The 24,956-nt window shown below is 42.9% G+C and overlaps 1 protein-coding gene across 1 annotated transcript in view; it reads right to left on the reverse strand.

Moving 5' to 3' along the window:
• Positions 1 to 24,956, reverse strand: part of SLC4A4 (solute carrier family 4 member 4) — a 198,358-nt gene that overhangs the window by 83,183 nt on the left and 90,219 nt on the right. The window contains exons 4-6 of the mRNA XM_067297497.1: positions 15,257 to 15,392; positions 9,283 to 9,443; positions 7,316 to 7,468 (exon numbers count right to left, since the gene is read on the reverse strand). Of these exons, the coding sequence (XP_067153598.1) occupies positions 7,316 to 7,468; positions 9,283 to 9,443; positions 15,257 to 15,392 (450 nt within the window). The remainder of the gene's footprint in view (positions 1 to 7,315; positions 7,469 to 9,282; positions 9,444 to 15,256; positions 15,393 to 24,956) is intronic.

The raw sequence follows: 24,956 nt of genomic DNA on the forward strand, positions 1-24,956 counted from the left end.
CAGTGAGTGCCAAGCAAAGTCAGGGCTGCAGACAAGCATAACTAGAGCTACAAGATGCAGCATGTGCAAACCTGTCTGTACTTTTTCTATCAAAAGCCATTTAGCTGTGTAGACACTATGGCCCAGATCTGCACAGCCTAAATCCCACCTAACTCACTTGCCTAACCCTTGTGCGCCCTTTGAAGACCCAAAGCCAGCAAGGACATGTCAAATGGTCAGTTTTTTAGTGTAACAGCCTGCCCATAAGGACAAACTGCAGCAGACGCGGCTGTTTGGAGATTACAGTGTCACAGGGCGATCTCAGCCTCTATGGAAAGCCCAGCAATACCACTTCTGAGAAACTTTCCACAGTTTGCTAACTAAGGATCATTTCCTGACTCAGGCCTAATTTGCATTACTGTCTCTCCAGCAAAGGCAATGCAAGCCTCTTCCTGGACTGCATTCAATGCAGTGCTGGTGCAAAAAGTAAGGTGATAATCCAAACACCTCCATGTTATTATCTCATTCTACTAATAGGCTCCCTTCATAGTAAATAGCCTGAAATTCAGATTTCTAGATATTGCGATGGCTGGTAAAGAGCCTCTCTGCCATCAGCGCAGTGAGTTGTGCCTTTCTGTGGGAACAGCACAGTCCTCTGCGATGTGCAGGGCTGCTAAGGAGCAATACTCTCAAAAGGATAACGGGAGAGGGTCGGGGCCCAAGGCAAGCCCAGCTCACCACTGAGACACAAAGCTGGCAGGGCCTGCTAGCCGTGTGATAAAGGGAGCTTATTTTTGCATTTAATTTATATGGAAATTAAAACATTTAAGCTTGTTTTATTTCTAATACCGCATTGGTGGCAAAATTAATGAAAACCTTCTGACAGCCAAAGGATACATCAACATATGCATTAAATTCTGCTGGGTGGGTTAGGAGAGAGACCACCGCCTGAATGGGAGTGCAGCTGAGCTACCTGTTTCTCCACTACAAAAAGCAATTGTGAAAACGGAGTGAAAGAGAGCACAGTGCGGGGAGAGTGGGGGTAACATGGGGACAGCCGGAGCAGCAGCCATGCCACGAGGAGCAGATTTCCAATCCTCCCACTATTAATAAAGCAGCAAGCATTAAGAAACTTTGATTGCTGAGAGCTACCCGCTCCTCTTCCTCTAAACTCCCGCAAGCAAGTGCAGTACCCCAGGCCCCTCGCCCGTACCCCGGGACTTACTGAGCCATCCCACACTGGGGCTGCGCCGCACTCGGATCTCATCATCCAGCATGCGCGTCGCTAGGCAGGGCACGGAGCTCTCAAGCGGGCTGCGTGCTTTGGCGGTGCAAGCAGGAGACAGCAGCAGCAGCAGCAGAGAGGAGGAAGAGAGCAAAGTGGAAAAGTCAAAAAAAAAAAAAAAAGAAAGAGAAAAACGCTCAAGCAATTGCACAAGCAAGCGAGGTAGGAGGCAGAGGTTTTGAACACTCGCAGTTATGCACACAAGCGCACCTTTCTGCAGAGGTCAGGGACAGAAGAACCAAGCCTGCTCATTTGGAGCACCAAATCTCCTCTGTAGCTTCAGCTTTCAGGGTTCATTCAGCAGGTTTGGGGCAAATTTTTAATTCTAGGTGCCTGAAATTCAGGCATCGTAGAACCAGACTTCAAGCAACTAAATAAAGTAGCTGCAATTTCAGTTGTGCTGAGCCGTCCCGAGCACGGGCAGGAAATAAGAATGGCAGACACACACTGCTTTTGAAAAAAAATCAGGTCACTTCCCTGTAAGAGCCAATTTTGAATATCCTGACCATATAAACACCAAAATTAGGGCTTGAAAAGGCATACCCTATTTTGTAATGCTTCAAATAATGCAAACAGCTAAATAAACTGGCTGGTTTTTTTTCCAGTGTCCCCTGAGAACATCTTATTTCTGGCTTAATTTCTCTCCTCCTCTGCTATTACTATTTAACTGCCATTGTATCATTCAACTCTCTAAAGGCACCTGCGATGCAGTTTGTGTGAAAAACACTTGATAGAGTAAAGATGCATTCTCATGTAGAATAAGAACTTTAGAGGGGAAAAGTTTTCAGCTATTGCTAGCTTTCACACTCTCAGCGCATCATCTAATGCGCTGCAGACAGCATAACTGTTATTTTAACTCAAGTGTTTCCAAACTACTCTGTCAGCACAGCAAAAATAAATAACCGCCTCCTGCCTCTTCTCTGTACAACATCCATTAGGTGTTTGGACAGCACAGACACCATTCACACAGTGATGGGTAGCATGCCATTATCTACAAAGGTTAAATCCCTGCACACAAACACACCCCAGCTCTCTACAGCCTTTGACAGCTTGTTTTTATTATGATTTGATCACTACTCTGCAACGCTTGTGCCAATGGCTCTCATGCGCCTAAGTTAAGCAAAATGCTGGCAAGCAGAAAACTCGCAGCTCTCTTCTAAATAACAATATCTAAAACACACACTGCATAGCAAATTTCATCATCAAAGTACCGGAGAACTTTTATTAGACAGTCCTCAGGCACCTGAATAAGGAACGGTGAACATCCTTCTCCTTTTATAGAGGGACAAATCAATGGGAGCTCTACATTACAGTCCAAAGGTGTGCCAGATGGCCAAAGCCTGCTGGATGGCCTTCTGTCTGTATATTATTTATTGCAGGGGCTCACTTCAAATGCTGTATTCTGCGCCACAAAAGGACACGTCTGAATTAACACCCAGAACTCTTAGAAAGGCAGTTAACAACACAGGACGCGCTAGTGCACCTCTGCCAAGAAAACACGCAGGAGTTCAATTTAAATGCTTCTGAAACTCCTTGTTGAACATATCAGACATCTCACAGCTTTCTATCAATAAAAAGAAACAAAAAGGACAGTGTCTTTGTAAAAGTAACTTTTAGGAATTACGTAGTACAGCTTTGTCTGCTCGGCTTTTTGATAATCATCTGTATCCTGCTCAAGGGACAGCAAAGAAACACATTGATTTATTCTCCTCCATCAAACAGCACACAGCAAATTGTCATCTTTTGCACAATTTCTTTCCCAATGACAAAAGGATTTCTAAGGAAATATCTTCTTACAAACATGATCACTGGGCAAGATGCAATATCAGTCTTTATGACACAGTTACGAATAAAAAGCTTTACCACTCTCAAGTTCAGTGTTTCTGCCAATCTGATTGCCACTTAGTCTGGCTTCAATAACAGCGGTGAAATAAAAGAGCTGAGAACAGGATGCCTGTGTGACCACTGGCCACAGAGATACAGTCGTGCCAGATGGGGTCTTCCCGTGCCCAGAGAGTGGCTGGAGACCATCAGGAATTGGGCACTGCAGTGGCGGGAGGCGAGTATCTACCCTCCCGGTCACCTCTGAAAAGCAGCATTTCTTCGGTTGCTGAATTTCTACATGCATTTCATAAAACTGCATAGGGCTCATTCATGTATCACGTCAACTCCAAACACTGAGACCAGAATCCGAGAAGATAAACTAAGAGCATGGCAATAGCCGCATGCTTAACTGTTTCATAGAGAAGCTCAGCTGACTTGACAACAATACACAACAAAGTGGAAATATGCTAATTTTTCCAAGACTAAAGTCTTAGCAACTTCTGCTAATTTACCCTTATGCATGAAGAATATCTTAGGACACATTCAAAACTTCTTGAAAAGTTCTAATTATGAATAAATGTAATGACAGAGCAGTAGTTTATAGAAAGTTTATCATAAAGGTAAGAAACACAGAAAAGTTTAGAACATCTAACGTAGTCATTTACTTACTCTGAAATAAGTGAGATACAGGAATCTAAACATTTTTGAGGACCATGGCCCTTGGATGTTTCCAGATTTAAGATCTCACAAATACCCTTGAAGAAATTTATCATTATTTAATTTGTGTATAAATCTAACTATAACTTTCCTTGAAAAAAAAAAAGGAGGAAAATCACTAGCAGACAGAATCCATTGTAATGACACTATGCAGAGGTGTTTCCCAAGTAAATGTGTTCAAAAATAGCTTAATATAATTAGATATACACCAAATTCACAGGTTCCAAAGAAACTGTGATTGCCCAGTAAGAGCCAGTAAGGTAAATAACATTTTTTAACCTAAGTATTGCATAGTCTAGTTAAGCGTCAGCAGATGCTGTCTTATTAACAGCCTTTAATGAACACGCAATAACTGCGTAAGCTAAATTAGCACTGTGCTTCATAATTTACATCCACGTGTTTTAGGGTGGACTAAAGATGAGAAGTTACCCATTTTACCAAGGGCAGGAAATGCCAGCTGAACAGAAGGCCAAGCTGCTTTCTAAATATATCAGCCTGTAAAGCTACTACCCAGAGGTAAGAAGCAAGCAGTGCACAGGTCCCGTGTCCTGAGGGACTGCCATTCACACTAACCTGCGTGCACCAGGAATATTATATGAACGTTTTGCTAACACCGAAATGAAGGGTAGCACTTGAAAGCAAATATCTACCTGGAAAGAAACTCTAGGGAAATTTGTGAGCACCTGGGGCTGGCGGCACTTTTATTATTGTTATTAGCCATGGTGAGAGAGCGCTGCACTCCTGTTGGCTTCATTAAATTTTTATCTGTCTAAAGAACAAATTCTGCCTTCAGAAGCACTCGCTGAACTCCAGGGAACACAGTATATCTCAGTGAAATACGTTCTGGAGTTACCTTTTCATTACAGTGTAAATAATAAATACCAATAACAACTATTCATAAAATATTTCCCTTTGTATATGTCTCTTCCTCCTTAAGTCTCAAAGCTGTCATGAAACATAATGCATTATATATTGCTATAACATATAAATATCCTAGGTGGGGAAACAGGGGCAAAACAACATGAAAGAACTGGTTCAAGGTCAGCCAGCAGGCTAAGCAAAGCCAAGAAAGAATTTCTTGAGAATCAGTCTGATAGAGACAGGGCCCACACAGTTCCTTCAAATGAGAAAAAGAAATGAATGAAAAACTAAGCCGCGTAGAACCTGAGCAAAGGATGCCCTAAGCCACGAAAAATAAGCATGCGCTGGAGGGAGTACTTATACGTCCCTTGCCAGTGTCACCCCCCCAGGACAATCACGTTAAAACCAGCACTGAAAATTTGGCTCTGTACAGCAAAGAGCCAGGACTTATCATCTGAAGTACAGTGAAATAATGCACTGTGCATGGTTTACCTTCACTGACATTCTAAGTAACTTTTAATTTGTCTTTAGCACCCTGAGGTTTTGCTGGCTCCTCAATGAATGACTCTTACTGCAGAAAGGAAGAACTCGACCAGCTGCCAAAAAAAAGAGGCGGCTGTTACAAGCATATGGTGCAGTCAAAAATAGATGCAACGCAGAGGTAGAAGGCAGATGCACATTGTAAATAGAGCACATTTTTACCCCTTTCCCTTCAGTTAGACTCTTGTTGGGTCTGAAGGAGACACCAACTGTAACAATGTCATGCAGTCAATCCTACAGGTTGCTTTACATTTCTAACCCTGAGGAAATCACTGACAGAGGAAAACACTAAATTTGATGAGTTAAGCATATCATTCCCCCAACACAGAGCCAACAGCCAAGAGTTGACCATCTAAATAGTTTTATGTACTACGTACTATAGTACCATGACCACAGTTTGGTCTGACTGTGCAATCAGAAACGCACCATGGGCTAGCCTGAAAACCACACTTGGTGTTACTGTAACACTCAGTGTCACTGTGCCTACCTTTAGGAAAGTGGCTGTGGGCTGGAGCCAAGAAGCGACTGCATCACCTACCTCGCACATAGGGAGACTGAAACCTCAGAGTGATGCATGCTAAAGACCCAGCTGTCTTAAATTCTGCCCCCCATACTCTAGGCCAAGCCTGTTCACCCTTTCTTTCAAAGGCTCAGAGAAAGTAGTAGTCATGGAGGCAGTAACCAGTATATAAATATAAATGAATAAATAAATTAATTAATACGTGCACACACCACTGCAAGTAATGCCTGAGAGCGCCTTTCCAGTCACTGCAGGGGCTCTGCAGCAGCCTCCCCGTCTTTAGCACACACCAATAACTTCATCTGCCAGTGCTGGCAGTTCCTTTCCCAGACTGTGAATTTAGCCCAACTGTAACTTTTTTTTACAGTGCTGTTCAAAGCCCAGTCCCCCGCTTTGTTCCACTGGACCCCTGCACAGATACTCCCTGAAAAGGTTCACCTCTAGCGCGTTCCCTTGACTCATTTTACTGTGCCTTTGTGTTATCTGTTTAATCTCAGCATTATCAAGCCACTAGAACATGGGAAGATGCATCATCAAGAGCCATAAATATTCTTCACATGCACATACACACCTGTCGCAAAAGCAAAGGACAATAAAAAGTAGGAAGTATTAATAAAGAACTGCAATATGATAGGGAGAGATGTTAGGGTGAGTTTTAGAAGCAGAACACAGAAAGGTAAGAGGCCTCAAATGCAGTAACATTAATATCAGCTTGCTTTCACTTCTAGGTATTTCAAAATAGTGACTTTTGAACAAGTTTTCATACTGCCACATGAGGCAGTTTACAGAACTGCAAGCCACAATAGGCTTAAAACATCCTCTTTTTTGATTACCTCAAATAAAAAGATTGCAAATCTCAATGCATGATTAAGTGCAGAGTCAAGGCCTCTATAACTCTCTGCATCTGTGCACACAAATACGTTTATACAGACACCACCATATACATGGCATTTTTAAAGAGAAATAGAGACATACACAAAACATACTCCACAGAACAGTTTTAGGATGAATAAAGCAAGATGGAAATCAGCTTTACCCACACTGGACAATGATTATACAGCAATAAAATGCAAGCTGGATCATATAACTCCCATCAACATTTTTGGTTAAGAGTGTCATGGACACCATCTGTTACCAAAATCGAACGCACACGAAACTTTTGCCTCGGTATAAACATTTCAGACAATCAGCCATTTGGTTTCAGGCATGGTTGGAGTTTTTTCTAAATCTGTCTTTTCCAATGTTGTTCCTAAGTCGTCTCCTACACACCAGCCACAAGAGTGCCTCTACGCCTTCTGCTCAGCATCGCCCACGACCACCGCATCCCGCTGCCTGACACCTGCCTCCTCTCCCGCTCCGTCCAGTGAAGATAGGGTTAGAGCAATGTGCCACGGCCAAAGCAGCCTTCAGAGCCCACCACTGAGGAGTTATCAGCACGGGTCTTGCTATGCTAATTGTGGGTTAGAAAAAGCGTCGTCATGGCTAGGGAGTTAGTTTTTGGCAGGCGAGTTTTGTGGGTTGCTTTAACACGGAAGGCTATAGCCAGTTAGCCTCTGTATTACCGTTATCGGGGTTGGTAAACATCCTACTTGCACTGGAGACGGTCTTCCCAATGTCAGCCAGAGAGCGCAGGTTGGACTTCTTGGTCTGGTGCCGGTGCTTTCGGAGCAGCGTGTAGGTGACCTTGTCCTTCATGTCTAGTTTCAAAAGGCCTGTCTCGATCTGATTGTCGACAATCATTTCTGTCACACGCAAGGAAGGAGGTAGGGGAGAGGAAAGGAGCGTTAATCACGAGGAACAAAATTCAGCCACCTTAAGAGAGAGCAGGGGGAGAGGGACTGTTAATTTTCAGTCCACCTTACCATTCTGAAGTCTTTCCTTCCTGCCTCAAAACCACCACCAGATTTTGCCAATTTATTTTTAGTGGAAGTCTCTTAAACATTTCCTTTGAAATGAAACATAAGCGCTTCCATCCAGCAGAGCCCCTCAGCCCAGCAGCAGCAGGACAGCCGCTGACACACACATGTTGCACCAAGACGCCCACCCTTCTGTTATTTCCATACATATATTAAGCAGATTTTAAAGCAACTACTGCCAGGATAAAACAGCTTTTAGTCCAGAAAGGGGCATCTGCTCTGAACCAGTATTTTTTTGTGAAGAAGCTATAGCTACAATCTGAGTTCCAGGATGCTCCCAAAAATATAACGGTAAAACTTCTTTCATATTCAACAAGGTCTGCGTTCGCTTCACAGGTCTCCAGTAAAACTTAATCTAACTACGGAAAAAAGTCCTGGAGATGAGTAACTAATTAGATCGTTCACTCTTAGAACTAAAAAAAAAAGACAGAAACTGCAAAAGGCAGAATTTGAACCCATTTTCACAGGATAAAACATATTACATAGCTTTGCCTTTCACTGAAGCACTGTAAAAGAAACTTCCAAACCATTGCAAAGGCTGCTTGTTTTCCATCAATTCTCTCCTTTCTGCTTCTCTGTTCCAGAGGAAAAAAAGAGTAGCCAGATTTATTAAGAACCTCTATGGCACATTAAATTCCACATTAAATTGTTCCCTTTATTACTTCGGTTAACGTGCTGTCCCCCAAAGGAAAGTGGCAGCTCTTATTCATCTACCAGTAACTTTTATTTGTGCTAATAATAAAAGTTGGGGAAAGTAGAGGCAGAACATGCATCGCATTTGCTAATTCAGTGAGTCAGAAAGTCATCTTCTATATGCTGCCTAAAAACTAATACCTTTTCATATCTGTGGTGAAAAAAGCCTAATATTTCCACCCTAACTCAGAAAAGACTGATTATATGCCTGTAGGTATGGTTACACAAAATGTTTGTCAAAAGCTTTTTTCTTTGTAAGGTGACGTTTTTGCATCAGCTTTTATTGTTCATATATTTTATTAGTAATTTTTGGAACGCTTCTTTCAGAATGACACGTCTTTCCTCATCAAGGTTACCTTTCCCCATCTGGCAAGTAGTTTTCCCCTCCCACGTTTCTGATAAAACACCAGTCAACAAAGAGGGCTCTGTGAGTTTTACTTTCCTACCTGTCACCGTTAGACATCAACAAATTGATTACGTTTAAACAATTTTGGAAACCAAGTCTGCAGGTTTTCTAGACATCCCCCTGTGTCTGATTAAGGATGGTAAGTCCTTATAGGTTGGACCTATAGCAGCAAAAATACCCCAAGAACTCTAACTTTCTTCCTTTCTTTTACCTATTCTCTTCTTCCACGTACTTTTGAGTTTTCCCTGTTATTCCTAGAACGATTACTTCTTTTGCTCTTTTAAGGAAAACAAGCACTTTCACTGGGCACTGAAAATGGATGAGTTACCTCGAATTACTGCCCGTAATAGGAGTGGAAAGCTTGGGGTCTTCCAACATGGTTATTCCACGTTTTATTTGAGGAAGCCTGTGGGTATTTTGGGGGGAGGGAGGAAAAAGCAGCTATGCTCAGTCCCTCACTTTCAAAGGAAATCTTGAAGTTTAATAAAAAGATAAAGTTATAGGGAAGAGTCTAGGGAAAGAGCCAAGGAAGCTTACTTACCCACCACCTGAGGGAGAGAAGAGGCCTCCATATCCAGCATTACTGAGCCTTTCTCTATACATGTCCTTAATTCAAACAAGCTGTGCAGGGACAATGTGGCCACATGAGGTTTACTCCATCTCTCCCCACCTTGTTCTACCTTCTCTTCAAACTTTATCCACCTACAAGAAGGCAGACAAATGAGCATGGGTTAAAGTTGTTGCTCCCTCAGCTCCTCGCAGACATCTCTGAAAGAAGCAAGACAGCCCAACCATCACAACATGCAGACAAGTTCAAGCATACAGATTTTCCCACATGTCTCCAAGGCCACAAATCCATGATCAAGTTGCGACGGTGTAATGAGTTGGTATGCGTCAGCTGAGCAGTGATAATTCCGTGTCTGCTTGTAACTTACTGCAAACGTAAGATAAAACACGTTATCTTTAATAGCTTTCACCAGCACTTAAACTAACACAGTTTACCTCATGCTTGCTCCAGGCCAGGAATATATAGGCAGTTTCAACAGCTCAGCTGACACCCTGTAATTCACTCCCTGCTTCGCACACCCCGGCCCTAACCTGACACTCCAAATGCAGGCAAAGCAAGCCCCCTACCACTACTTCGCCAGAGCTGAGCAGCAGAAAGTGAAATAGCTAGAGCCACGCTTGCTAACTCAACCAAGCAGCCAGCGGCACGAGGGGCTGAGCACCACAGCTCCCTAAGAGGATGCAACGCTGGCACTCCTGGAAACACGGTGACTTGCATTCAAGGATTCAAATGCAGACGAGAAGATTGGAAAGCTCTGGCCACCATTTAAAGAATCAGGTAGGCCTGCGGCGGTATGACTTTTATTGACTACAGGAAAAACATCGGGGCTTTGCCAAACCTCAGTAGCCTTGCCAGCGTGCAGCAGCATCGAGTAATGCTGCTCAGTACTAAAGGGCTGGCATGAGGGAGAGCCGCAGAGGAGAGAACCATTCCCAAAGGAGCAAACGAGCCCTTGATAGCGAAGACACAGATTAAGGGGCTTGTTGCTTCCCTCCAATCTGCGGCCACTGTTTAATGATTGAGCAAAGCAGGCCTGGAAAAAACTGAAAGCTCATCTCCTTAGTTGAAGATTCGAGCAAAGGTTAAATATTGTGCTGGGCAAAATATTCTTCCCACCCCCTAAAACTGTGTCCTAACGGCAGGCAAGTGCGAGGTGCAAACCTCCGCGAGGGAAGGGACTGCAGTAGGCAGCCTCAGTGCAGCGGCCCCCCGGCGAGAGCAGGCCCCGCAGGCCATCGCTGGTGGCTCAGAGCCCCCCGAGCGGCCATGCTGCACGGCACGCAGGAGCCAGCAACCAGATGCGACTGTGACATGAGCAGGGGGTGAAGGAGAAAGGCGGGTGTTTTAATATAAATTAATTTCAAAGTAGAAGAGCATTTTATTCCTCTCTCAAGATGTTAGTTTAATATATTTGGCATAATTAAAATTCCATTGACTAAAATAAGGGGATTATTAAGACAAAAAACATATATGTAAAGGTAAGGAAGTTCACAAAGTGGTTCAAAAGGATATTAGTAACCCCACTGAAATGATACTTAATCTTGAAAAAATGTATTATTTCAGGATTAATCCATTACGCTTTTAAACTGCAAAAATCTCATTTGAGACTTTTTATTTAAAGGTAACTTTTTAACCCAAGCTCAAGGGTCGAATATGATCTCAAAGGAAGGAAGGTGTGTTCAGTTCACAAAACCGAGGTATTTCCTAGGAGAGTGAAGGGAGCTGGGCACCTGCATATCTGGGAATTTCTAGGGATACCTACTATGTGCACACATCTATGGTTGTATAGAGACTCAGAGCATCTCCAACGCAGTGAGATGCAGTTTACCGTGCAGCATCATAAAGGCTGCAAATTACAAAGCGTTGGATTTGCAGTGAAAGTGTGTTATTCACAACTGTCAGTATTTGCTTTTGTCTCCTTTTCTCACCATGATCCACAATACTTAAAAGAATTTTTAACTTGCAAAACCTGTTTGAACCATAAGCTGCTATATTTAGTGCAGCCTTAAAGTTCAATTGCATAGATCCTCCTTCAGGTTATACTTCCTAGAATAAATATTTTCCTAGGGAGAGTTCAAGTCCATCCATTTCAGTGGGCAATCCATTGGCAGCAAGATGCCTTCTGAAGGCCTTGAAATAGCTTTAGACCCTTGATTCTTAAGATCCTTTGAAGTCTCAGAGCAGACCATCTTACCTGGAAAGCAGCGCTAGTACTTAGTTAAGCAATGCCTTCCATGAGGCTTTCTATACATTTAACTGCTTCTGCAGAAAAACTCACTCACGCACAGAAAGTTGCATGTGCAGCTGCTGAACACAGGAAAAACATGACGGACTTGCAAGGCAGAGGATCAGAGCAGAGAGGACAAAAGAAACAGCTGTAGGGCTAATACTTTCTTATTGCATGAATTAGGAATTGTACAGCTCAGAAGAGTGTTTCCCAAGTGTTGAAAGCAAAAGTACTTGCAGCACAACAGCAATGTGTTTTTTCAGGACAAAACATTATCAGCACTGTTATTTCAGAAAATTAGCTGTCGAATTATTTTAATCATCTCTATTTTGTTTTTGACAGCCATGTTGTATTATGCCTCTTGCGTCTTGGAAATTACACCAACGGCTCCAGTAAGGCTCTCTTGGTACTGTGGACTTCTGAATTCAGCAACATATCAACATCAGTGGCTCTAAAGGACAGACACTTGTAGAAGTGCCCTTGGTGGCCTCCAGAGTGACTTTCTATGCTCCAAAGGCTTGACTGGGAGCCTAAGGCCTCTTTAGTTGTACACAGACTCTGAAGACGCCTGGTGTCTCTACCAACTAACACAGCATGTGCAGAAGCCTTTTTTAATTTTTAGAGCCCAAACAAGGGTGGCATAGCAGGCCTGCTAACAGTATAAAGAGGAAGGGGGTGAGAGACAGAAATGCACTGTTTGACAGAGTTTATATAAATAAAGAGGACCATAATAAAAGACTAAAAAAAAAAAAAAAATCCACTGGTCCACAGTCCTTTCATTTCTTTTCATAGAGATCTCATGATCTTTCTGTTGTCTCCATGCCTTGTAGAAGAAGAGTCCCCACTATGGTGCACACATCTTGGTTCCCAAAGCCATTGCGCTGAACCACAAAATAGACTGGTGGCCTCTAGCTGCCAGTAGGGTTTCAGGCCTTTTCTTTTTACTAGTTTGCTCTGTATCCTTTAACTACCACCAAAATGCAAACATTTACATGCTAGTGCAAGGACTTTTCCATCCAAACCAAGCAAGTTAATTACAAGCACCAACAGAATGAACAAGGAACACTCAGTGACCCAAATCTTCAGGTTACCTTTTAACAGCAATAAACCTTCACTTTTACTGCTCCGTTCCTAATGCATTTACAGGGCTCCATTGTGAAACCCCGTCTACACTATGGACATTTTCCCCAAAAGGCCCCTGCTTGTTAACCAGGGCTGGACGCCAGCAGGGCTAAGAGGCAACGGGAGCCCTCGCAGGACTCTGACCTCCGCCAACCCTGGTCATGCCGCATCCTGGGCTGCTCTCAAAAATGGCAACGTGTGCAGGGGGATACCTATAGCCCATTTATACTGGGGTTGCCAACACAGACGGCTCGACTCAGCTGAATCAAGAACCAAGATGGGCAACAAAAGTTCTCTTCCGTAAGTATCTTTTAACGAGTATCTTTAAGGTTCCTGCTAGAAATTTTCCATGACATGTACAGCTGTTTTTCTACAGACCAGAACACCCCCGGAAGGGACAGCACTGTTGCTAAAACCTTTTAATACAAACACTCGCTCCTGACAGCTTCCACTCTCTTTCAAGCCTGTCTTCATGCCACAAGCTGCGGCAAGCTGCAGAGCTGGCAGCCCCTCTACCTGCCCGAGTGCAGAACCAGCCAGCTCCAGCCAGTCCAACTTGCAGCAAGAGCTGCTTGCTAGCTTATGGTAGGTTTGGTTTTGCGAGATTAAGTCATTTCAGGAAAATACTGAAAAATTCTGGACCATCATATGCCATGCAAGGTCACTATCAGCAAAATAACACATGCGTTAGGGAGTCGGGCCAAGTTTAGGAACTGCACAGTGCCTCAGCAGGGTGTCCCTGCTTTTAAGCATATAAAATGCACATGTATCCTTAGAGAGTCAGAATCACATATACAGCTCTACCTAGCAATTCTAGTAAAGATCTATAAAAATACATAAAAACAGAAAGCATCTCCAGAGTAGAAAATCTTTCTTTTTCCTCTGCAGCAACTTGATAATACAAAGAGCCCAAGCCTATCCCTCCGCAAGTTTCTTCAAAACTAAAAGCAGAGGGCTCTTGACAAATGTCCCTCAAGAAATAAGTGCTGTGTGATCTGCCATGCAGGACATGGGACATCTTCCTTTTGATCTGAAAGCTGGTTTGGGTGACCCAAAACAGCAGCAAATATCACCAAGCTGATCAGATTAACACCAGTAGAACTACCTTAGGCCCGACTCCTCCGATTCTGTATTACAACCCCTGAAATGAAGCAGCAGCCTGGATTGATAACATTTGTGGACTTAAGGAAAACACTGCTTCCCAGTATTCATACTAGAAAGGAGAGCCCAAATAGACTGCTAGGTATGAAACATAACATTTAGGTCTGAGCTGTGAAAAAACCTTACCAAATTTTCATTAAAAAGTCTTCTCAAATGCCTATATATGGACAGTGGAAAGCATAATTTGCTGTTAAAAGCAGAGGTGGGCAGAACACATGATGAAATCTAAGTACTGAACTAAGATAAGAAAGAAGAAAAGCAATAAAGGGAGAAAAGGAAGACCAATAAGCAAGAAGTTAAAGAGTAAAAGGTGAGAAGCCTTTAAATAGGCTCTGTAAGTGGCTGCAAGTAAAAATAAAGAAAGATAAGGGGGAAAAGGGGTTGGTGGTAGAGTGGTTCACTAAATCACAGGTAAAGAAGATTAAGGAAACCAAACAACAAGGGCTACCTAGGAGCACAGTAGGAGCCCTTTAGACTGGAAGGTGGGGAGAGAGCTTAGCACAGCTACAACAAAGAAAAATGAAAAGCCCAAAGTTAGAAGTGGGAGGGGGGAATAGGGAAGGTAAAGCCCCAGACTGCTCACTGACTAGCTGAGCGCCTCTTCTGCGTGGAACGTTTCAAGCCTTCACAGCAACCAGGCAGCAACGAGGGGTTTCCATTTTAAGGCAAGCCCCCTAAAATATTTTCACTGAAGAAAAAATTAAACTTCCTCCATCTAGAGGGCTGAACAACAACCTTTAGGACATGATTCCAATCCAACGGCTCTTTCTGCATGGTTCAGAAATAGACTATAGATAATTTGTGTCAAACAGATAAAAAAAAGCCAATCCTACGTCAGCACCATCAAAATAATAAGCAGAACTTAACCAAGAAACTCAAAGTGGGCAATCTAATGCAGCATTTAACACACAGCTTGGATAATTCCCTCAGAAGGAAAACCTTTAGCTTTTTACCTATTTAAAATGAATTTCATCAGTAACTCATTAGGAGTGGGGGACAGTCAAAATCTTCCAACTTGTGTATGTGGTGCAGTCAGACTCAAATCTACTTTTGGGCAACAGAATTAAAGTAGTTTTAACATGGTTGTGGAAGTTCTATTCAGGCACTGATTTCTGACAATTCTGGTCAACCTATTGTAATGGCTGCAAAGCACAGGAAGCCCATATACAGGTTTGGCTCTACAGATGTAACACATTCACACAGATCTAACACTTCAATCTTACTGGAGTTTTTGTTTTAAAGGAATATTTAAACAAACCCTTGCATATTCTCTTTTGTCAAAGAAAGGTAATTTCAGCAGTACGGGCCCCTTTCTGTGGATTTCCCAAGCCACCCTGGGGCATGGATATTACCCCCTTTTGAACGTTCAGAGGAATTTCCCATGGGCTTTCCAAGGAGCTGCCCTCCCCCTTTGAGGTAAAGAAAAAAGCAACCCACCTCGCAGTCTCCTTCCATTCCATCTCTTGTCCGTCAATGGCCAGGAGCTCGTCCAGCTCGGTGAAAAGCTGTGGGGGCGCTGGGCTGTCATCCTCCTCCCCGAGAATGAAGCGGATGCGTTCGGCAGCGGGGGAGACTGCAGAGGTGAAAATACTGCGGTTAACGGCCTGAGCGACAACCAGGGACGTGCGGCTCCTCTCCTTCCCCGTCTCCCCATAGCCGTTCAGCCGTGTCTCCAGGCTGCCTTTTCCATTTGACATCCTAGTCGTTGTGGACGGAGGGGTGCGAGGGAGGGTGTGTGTATCTCCCTCTCTTCCCTTCCTTGCCTCTCACTTACGTCTTAAAACTTCAAGCTGGGAGTAAAGTTCAGGAAAACTTGTCTCTTCCTACAGTCCTTAACTATGTTACAGCAATTTGCAGCCCTTGTAAAAAGCTATCGAGCTCAAAACCAATATGCTCTATGGTGCATGCCCAAGGACCTTTCGTACTCTGATCAGCTGAGATCCTCAGCCCCCTTTTTTTATATGACGTAAAACCAGTTTTAGCCAAACTGTCTGGGGGCTTACTGGGACAGCATCCCATAGCTGGCTTTCCCCTCCCTGCCACCGAGGCTCGGGCTCTCATTGGCCTGCAAGGCAGGCTCTAACCTTCCCAGACCTGTTACTAGAAAACACAGGAATATTTAACAGAAAGTTTGTGTCATCTATACATGAAGAATGCGACTCACTCCATTTAGTCAGGCACCAACGCACTGAAAAAAAACAACTGCTCTCCCCAGGAAAAAGTGTGTCCATTTAGGTAAAAGAAACTATATTCAACACATGCTCTTTTGACAGCACAGGTAAAGTAGTTCTGTGCTACTGGCTATGGAAAAATTAGCAGAAACCCTTTCCTGTTCAAGAAACAGAAGTGACTCAAAATTAAAGACTGAAAACATCCCTGTACAAATGTCTAACTGCATCTCCCCAAGGTAACTGGAGCTCATGCCCCAAGAGTAGCTTTGCTGGAGGACTTCTTGTGGTCTACCTTTTTTTTTTCCCCTTCAGTTAATATAGATTAAAATGAAGGTGTGCTCATGTGAAATTTTAAGAAAGACATCCTTTCTGCTGAATGTTTATTAGCATTAGAGTTAAACAGCAGACTATGAACTTTGAACAGTTCTGCTAAAAACTCCCTTCTTTTCAAAAGATCAGCTGTCTGACTGTTGCAATATAATTAATTACACCAGGTGTCCAATCACCATTGATTTTTCCAGGGTAAACAAAATCTCATTTTCTAATGTGAAAAAGGAACCAATAAGGAACATTCCCCTCCCTACTACTTTTTTTTTTTTAAGAAACTTTCAGTTCTTTCTTCATAAATTATTAAGCAAAAGTTGATGCAAATTCATTTCTACATCAGTTAGGTGATGATGTTTTCAGAATATAAAACAGGATTTCTCTATTGAAGGTATATGAAAAATTTAATAAAACTATTGTTTTTTATTTTTGGCTGCTGTTGAGTTTTTGTCTTGTTGTGTGAGTTTTAATACTGCCAATTATAGCACTATTGCAATATGGACATACTTCACTGAAGGGAACATTTTTTTCTCCATAACTTTAGACCCAATGCTCTTTTTTGCTATGCCTGTTTGGAATGGTCTAGCAATGTAAGAGAAGATCAGGCTTCTTCCTGAAAAGCAATGAATTTCTCAAAACAGTAAGTTTTGCATAGCTGATTATTGCTCCAAAATACCTACCTGACTTAGAAGGCTGGTCACCAACCAGGTCAATTTTACCATCTGCCACCCCCCACTTCCTCTCTGCAACAGCTTTTCACGTCATCAATGTTGGTCACCAGCAACTCTGCTAGCAACAAGCTGCCTTCCAAAGTCACTGCAGGGTGAAAACTTCTGCAGTAATATGGCCAAGGTGGCACGAAGAGTTTGGGTTGCTGGGCACCCTTGCACTTGCAAGACCTTTGGCTTTAAATGTTTATAGAAGAGCTGTGTGTTACTCCTTTAACATCCTGACCTAGCAGTAGAAAATGCAACCTCTGAAGAGGTCTTCACAGCACCGCACGTCCTCCTCAACGGGCCGCAAAGGGCTTTCATTCCCTCACTTCAAGGGCAGAGAGGAGGCTTACAAGTCCCTTCTCTTTCCCATACTGAGCTCCTCGGCAGCCAGACCCTTCCTCACAGAGCAGCACCCTACCACAAAAATCTCTAATACATCTAGGTTTTCCTTCACAAGGGAGCCTTACAGGGCAAGCTCTCCACCTGCTGACTAAGCATATCAGCCTGTGGGCTTTCCAGCGTTATCACTGTCTCGGCACAATCACAACCAACAGCGGCACCACAAATTGGCGCTAGTCTATACTTGCTCCCACAAATCCACCACGAAGCATTCCCCACCATTTTAAACTTCCCAGAGACGTGGCCCCTGTTTCTGTCCTTGGTAGCAACGTGAAGCACAGCCCCTGCCAATCCCAAACACAAATAATTATAGCATATACATCACGGATGAGAGCCAGGCCCTCCCATCTCCTCACTTACCACAGACTGCACTTCTTCTGGTGACTGCATACCCCTGATTCTTCCTCACTCGCATCGTTTCAAGGATGCCACTTCATAACCACAGTTACCATAACCATGACAGCCTCAGAACAGGAGCTAGAGGAGCCTGTTCATCACTATTCTGAGCATAAGCACTACCATGTATATCCTTTTACCTTCCAACTGACAGACTTTGTGTCTTGCCCCTCCAGATCAGAGCAGTGGTGCCAGCTTCCTGACCACTGGGACATGCACCTAAGAGCAACCAGACAGACTGTCTGTAAAAGAGCTGAGGAAAAGGGAGGTCCATAGGTCCACGGGCAGAAGGTGACACCACCCCCTGGACGCTGCACAGCTCCAGGCTGCACTGGCATGCTGCGAGGTCCCAAAGCAATCCCACGGCACCATCAATCTCAGCATCTCCTGCTGGTTCACTTCCTCACACAGCTGGGAAGGCAGAGCCCCTGCCAACCCTGGCCTGAGCACCGCTCTGCTGCCAGTCATAGGATGCAGCATTTCAACCAGTGCCAACCTGAACATGTCTCGAGAGCCACGAGCAGCCCACCCATCAAGTAGAAACACGATGGACAGTCCAATTGGCTCCCATGACTGCAACTGTATCATGTACCATTCAACTTAGGAGGTGCATGTACAAAACAGAAACCAAAGCAATTTAAACATACATCGGTGGAAAGCAAAGTTCAACCATTCAGCTGACCTGTGACTCTGGCGTTACGTCATGTAAGCCACATGTTGCCCACGATTCAGTAAAATTCCCAGACTGACTACGCAAATGCTTTTGCATTTTCCATCATCATGCTTTTGCATTTTTCCATTCAAAATTAATTTTCTATTCTGCTTTGAGAAAATCCATCATTTCCCACAAAAGCTGTCTCTTACTACATTCTTAGCAGGAGAGAAAAATATTGCTATGCTGAGCTTACAGCTATTTAGTCCTTGTAAAATATACATTAACCCCTTTTTGTAACTAGCACTCTTATGTAACAACTAGTTCCTACAGATTTTTTCTTTTTTTTAAGAAACATTTCTGAGAATCTGTGATGTGCATAATGAGTATCTGATTACTTGACTTGGATGTGACAGATGCTCTTTGCAGAACAGTTCTAAAATATAGCTTCAAACACGTAATCCCATGCATGAAAATTGTCCTGGCAATTATAAAAGCAATTTGGACTGAAATCTGCATCTAAAACACATTTAAAGCAAACATTAGTATAAATAATTAAAATTATCATATTCCAAAAACCCAATTAGGCCTAACACTTAAGCTCATCTTTATACAGTCAGCTCAAATGAAGCACAGTGCTAGGAGCCTGTTCTGAAACCAAAGCACCTGAGCTTCAGGAGACAGGGTTCAGTTTCTGGCCACTCTGCCTGGCTTGGGATAAACCACTTGCCCACTCTGGGCCTCAGCTTCCCACCTGCCAAATCCCAGCCTCTCTCCTCCTCGTCTGTTTAGACTGCACATGCAGAGCAGAGATGTCTCACCATGTGCACGTATGAAAAAAATACCCACCAGAACGGAGCCTGACATTTTGGCTAAGGCCTTTCAATACTGCTGTACAACTGGATTGTTTATAGTGTAACAGCATGTTTTTATTTCTGTTGCGGTAATGCTTCAGCTATGGACATGTACATAGGCATGTACCTGAACTACTCACTACACAGAGAACAAAAAGGTGGGGCCCAGTCCAGAGAACGCAAAACAGCTTAATAACATCAATCTGCAGACTTCCACGATCTAATTTTTCTTCTTTAATTGGTCTGAATTTAGCAACAGCAAATGGCTGCCATCCTCCAGCCACTCACTGGTTTCACAGTGATGGATGGGGTCTAGGTAATTTAAGTTGGAAAGCTACAGCATGTTGCTGATGACTGGCTCAACTCTTCTGCTTCAAAAGGCAGCTTCAGAGCACAGCGAGTGGCTGGAGCATTAAACAGCCTGTTAAGAGAAGGTCCTGAATAATTACGGAGCTTCTAGAGCTGCTGATGGCATCTGTTTCAGCCAATGGGAAAATTATCTCTTTCCCATCATTTTGAAGAGGGATTTATTACATGGAGGTGTTACTCTGACACCTGATCCCATAACACAATAACTCCATAGCAGGCCACAGAATTTTGCTCGCTGAACTGTGTCATAAGACAAACTACAGAAATGTTCCCACCAGGTCTGGATATGCATCTTATGTCTCCCCTTCTGTTTTTTTTTTCCCATTCTTTTGTTTTTGCTAATTTCATAACAGTTGCATTTGGCACAAATGATAAGGTTCAAAATCCAATTAAGGAATTTGCTGGGTCACAGGTCTCCTATGGCTTGCTTTACCACATGTTCTTTATTGCAACTTTGTAGGTTAATGGGCCATTTATGGGTTGTTTATGTGCTCTCTTTAGCAAGGAGAACATATTTTCATCTTAATCTCCTGAGCGAACACTGTGTGCTAAGCGTACAGGGGACAGGCGAGTATCAGGCTTAAGAACTGGAGAGCAATTAACCCGTGGGGCGAACCCTGAAGACCTCCCCCTACCCGACCTTTGAGCACCACCCCCACCGGTCTTTCCCAAGTCTTGACCATCACCTTCAGTTCTCCCTAATCCAGCCAGTTTCAAGGCTGCTGAAACCAGCACCATTAATGACAGGATCAGCTGCTCCTGCTGAGAAGTCCTCCTTAATAGCATTTTTATTGCTGTCTTATTCAAGAAACAACCTGATGATCAACAGACATAAGTGCTTGAGAAAATGCTAATCCACAGATTTAGATGGCTGGAATTATATTTTTCTCTGAATGGGAAAGGAATTAAAGTATTAATTGCAGATGGTAAAATGCTCCAATGCAGCATTTAAATATAGGTACTGATACCCATAAATGACATCTTTTTACCTCCCCCTTTTCCCTTTCCTTTCCCTGTATTCAGTCAGAAGTGGCCCACCAAGAGGCTTATAAAATAAACCACTTGCTGAAGAGAATGAACACATCAGCAGTTTCTCCTAGTTCAGTTCAGGCCAATTATGAGCACAATTTATACCCTCAGGTTCCCAAAGGCAAAATCAATCTCCATCAACACAGAGAAATCTCCGGGAGCTCAGAAGCACAGCGAGACACATTCTAGCACGACAGCAGCAAATGAGGCTAGAGCTGAACTTCCAAGCCCAACGTCAGTCTAACTTGGGTAATCGTTCGCTGTCATGGGAGTCCTCCTTCGCTGCCCTGCCTGATGAGGAAGAAAGCTCGCTGCCAGCAGCACTCCCTGCAGCTCATGGAAATACCAAGGGGCTTTAAGATACCAGCAAGTATCCTAAAAATCACCTCCTCCTTCAGTGCTAAGTAACAACCGCCTCATTCTTAATGGGTGAGATGTGATTCAGCAAGGAAGATGGTAACGATCTGGTTCTCCAGCTGTACGAGGTCTTCTTTGAATGGGTGGGCGTTCGTTTGTATTAACGCACAACTAAAACAGCCTCTTCTCTAATCAACATGGTTTTCCTCCGTGTGTTTTTTTCAATTCGTTATTACTAGAGTTTGTTTTCATGCAGCCATAGGAGGCGAGACTAGTAAATGCCACTGGGTTCTGCACCTCAGTGAGCTGCTTCCTCCCTTCAAGGCAGAATGGACCATCAAATCTGAAGTACTCCATTACTTTAAAGTACATCAGCAACTACAAAAATCACCAAGAGAGCTGGTATAAATGCTTCCTCAAAGTCTGTGGTAACATTATCAAACGAGGCTATTTGTAAAATGTGCTTTCCAAACATGTTTATTAGACTAGGACATGATTATACTCTCATTAATTTCTGGGATTGCCTACAGTCAGCCAAAACTCAAATCAAATCAATCTGAATTCAGAGTGAGCTAGTTGAGTTAAACACCTGTGTGGATATTTTTATCAGATTTAAAGTGGTTTTCTTTTTAGTGTAGCTGACCTCACTTCCAAAATGAATCAATTATGTTAAACAACTTTAATTCTGTATGTTTATGCCTATACAAGACCTTACACAGTTTAATCATTTCCAGGAAGATTTATACCTTTGATCGATTCCCATTCATTTCCCTGAGCCTTCTTGCATAGACAAGCCCTAGATCCTTAACATTTTTATACACAGTTCAAGGAACTCTTTGGTGCTAAGTTTCCACTAAGAATAAGTGATGACAAAAAGGGGAACTCATGCTTCAGTCAACATCACTAATGAGAACAATAAACCAGGCAGTTTTCACAAAAGTCTGGAAACACTAAACACTTCCTCGCCACCACCACAACCACCTAATTTTCTGCCCAAATGCACATTGCTTCCTGAAAAGGCATTTCAGTACAGCCTCTCGTAGCTTCACAGCCTCAGCAGCTTGTGGGGCTTTTCTGCTGCATTTTGTACATTCCTGCACAGAAACGTTGTACGGTTCTGTTCTAATCACACTGCTATCGCAACCCCTTCTCCAGGCTTCACAGCTAGCAGATAGCTAGACGTATTTATATGTATTTCATTTATACTATTAAATATCCCCAATTACTCAGTTCTGCAAAGAACTGTAGAGGAAAGGTTTTGAATCAAAAACTAGGTAAGTAAGAACATGAGACAAGACTGAAGCACATCATCTAAAACAAAGCAGTGAAGGCTTGTGTAGCTCACATTTTTACCAGCTTCCTTGGATCGCCAAAATGGAGTCATGCCTACAACCAGGAGTCACTAAAATGCTTCTCCTTGGATGTCTTCACTAGTTCACCTACGGCATCTTAGACGCTAAGTCAAGGCCACAGGGTAAGGCACTCTCTCAGTTTACAGCTAATATTGCTTAACCTATTTGAAGCATGTGCTCATGTTAAAGCACTGTGCACAGACTATCCTTACACATGCACAGGTAACAACTGTTGTCCACGTTACAGAAGAGAGAAAGGTCAAATGAGGTAATACCAATTTCCCCAAACAGCTCGGGTCAGAATTGAAGTCTCGATTCCCCAGGTGCTCTATCAAGTGAAGGGGTCCCTGAACACCCCTGAAGAAATCAACTACAGGAAAACTTACACATGAAATCCATTTTGCGGAAATGGTCACGCCTTAAAACGTTGTTCAGCAACCACACATCAAGCCTCCCCAGGGTCTCATAGAATCCATCCTCTCCGGATGACCAACTCACCAGCTAATCATTCTAAGCTCATGTTTAAAATAAATTTCTTTTCTTACAGAGAAAAATAATTACTTGGACCCTGCTTTCAGCACTGGCTGTAGTAAGGTAGATCATCAGATTTGTTTGCAGGGTGAATTTGGCAACCTGCAGGGAACTCTTGCTACTCTACCCAGATCCCATTCTGGGCCCTTTCTCGCACTACTCTGGGGTGCAGAAGTGGAGACCACTGTTAAAGCAGTTTGAGTTTGCCACCTTGAGGCACACATCCCACATCTCTTGACTGTGACCCCTTCCATGCACATAATGAATAGTGTTGACTGCCTCTTGAATGATCCATTCTTCTTCTGGACTACTGTATTGTGTGATTGTACACATTTTACTGTGAGCTATGCATGTGGCATATCTTAAATCTTTGATCTGCAAACAATCTTTAGTACGAGACAAATGCTTACGAATACCATATTCCCTCAACTGCCAGAAGAACGGCAGCCTTTGCGTAATGATTTGCTGGGTGTTCTCAGCTCCCTTTGTCTTCAGTGCTGTTGGGACAACGTGAAAAAATTATATCTACAGATACTTTATTGAAACATTCCATGGAGATAAAAGGACTGAGGACAGAGAAGAGATGGTTCTTCCCAAAATGTCCTAAATCAATTAGTTTATAGGACAGTCTAATCGGTTTAGCAACCTCTTAAACTAAAACAGCATCTTCTAAAGGAAAATGTTAGTCAGCCTTACCTTTCCCAACACTTTGTTGCGCTCAACAGAGAATGTTAATAACTGTCTTCCAAACTGGTGTCTGCTATTTTCAGATGCAAACAATAAAAATAGTATCAATATAACACGTCAGGACTAAAGGCAGTGGCATATTCCAAATGGATGCATTATTAATAAGCCTCCCAAGATATATGATTAGCAAGTTGAGCCAGAGTGAATATTTCATATACTAACAACTTGATTCTCAGCCCACTGAAATTAATAGTAAAACTTCCACTAATTTCAGGGGTGCAGAATCAGGTGCATGGATACTACACAATTTTGGAGTCATGCCTGCAGTAGTCAGATGCTAATTATCAGTTACTAGCTTCCAAATTGCTAGAAAAACAGGAAACTTCTCTTTCTCCATCACTTTTTAAAAATTTTCTAGATTCAGCTAGTGTCATTTTTAATTACATGAAAAGCAGGGATTTCTCTGACACTTCTTTACTTTGAGGGTGACTGAGTGCTGGAGCAGGTTGCCCAGAGAGGTCGTGGAGTCTCCATCCTTGGAGACATTCAAAAGCCGTCTGGACACGGGCCTCGGCAACGTGCTCTAGGTGACCCTGCTTGAGCAGGGGGGTTGGACTAGATGATCTCCACAGGTCTCTTCCAGCCTCAACCATTCTGTGATTCCTTTTATTAAGCAACCAGCCCATGCTTCTGTTTTGAGCCTCCGCCTTGTAACAAACTATATGGTTGATAAACCCTGGCACGATCTAAACTACATAACAAGAAATTCATGAGAAAATATGGACCACAATGGTATTTTTGACTAGTCCTTGAGGTCAGCCATTTTACTTAACATCATGTAAAACTGTTACAACAGCAAATTTTTAAGGAGCTATTATTGAGTAGTTACCAAAAAGGCTTTAATAAAGAAAAAAATGTATCTACAGAAAGCCTGGCTTTTCTCTGAGCTCTGTAACATTTCCCATTGTTATAGAGATACTGGATGCTCTCTGAAATTGCACCTCCCTTGGACTTGAATAACAGTTGAGTCTCCAGTGAAACTATTTAGTAGCACAGTGGCTGCCACATACAACAAAGTTCAGAAATCGCACCCTAATACTTAACTTTTTTCTTTTCCTTTGGCTTTCCTCTTTTTCTTTTTAAAACAATGTGTCTTTCATAGTTTATTTGCAGAGAAACATACTGTTTGACCCTCTGGAATCTTGTTAGGTCACATTCTAGTACCTTAAACATATCCTTAATCACATTAACCATCAAAAGCAACTCCCTCAGCACATCCACTGGCATCAATAGCACAACT

This window comes from Apteryx mantelli, chromosome 5 (genome assembly GCF_036417845.1).
Source record: "Apteryx mantelli isolate bAptMan1 chromosome 5, bAptMan1.hap1, whole genome shotgun sequence".
NCBI classification, from domain to species: Eukaryota; Metazoa; Chordata; class Aves; order Apterygiformes; family Apterygidae; genus Apteryx; species Apteryx mantelli.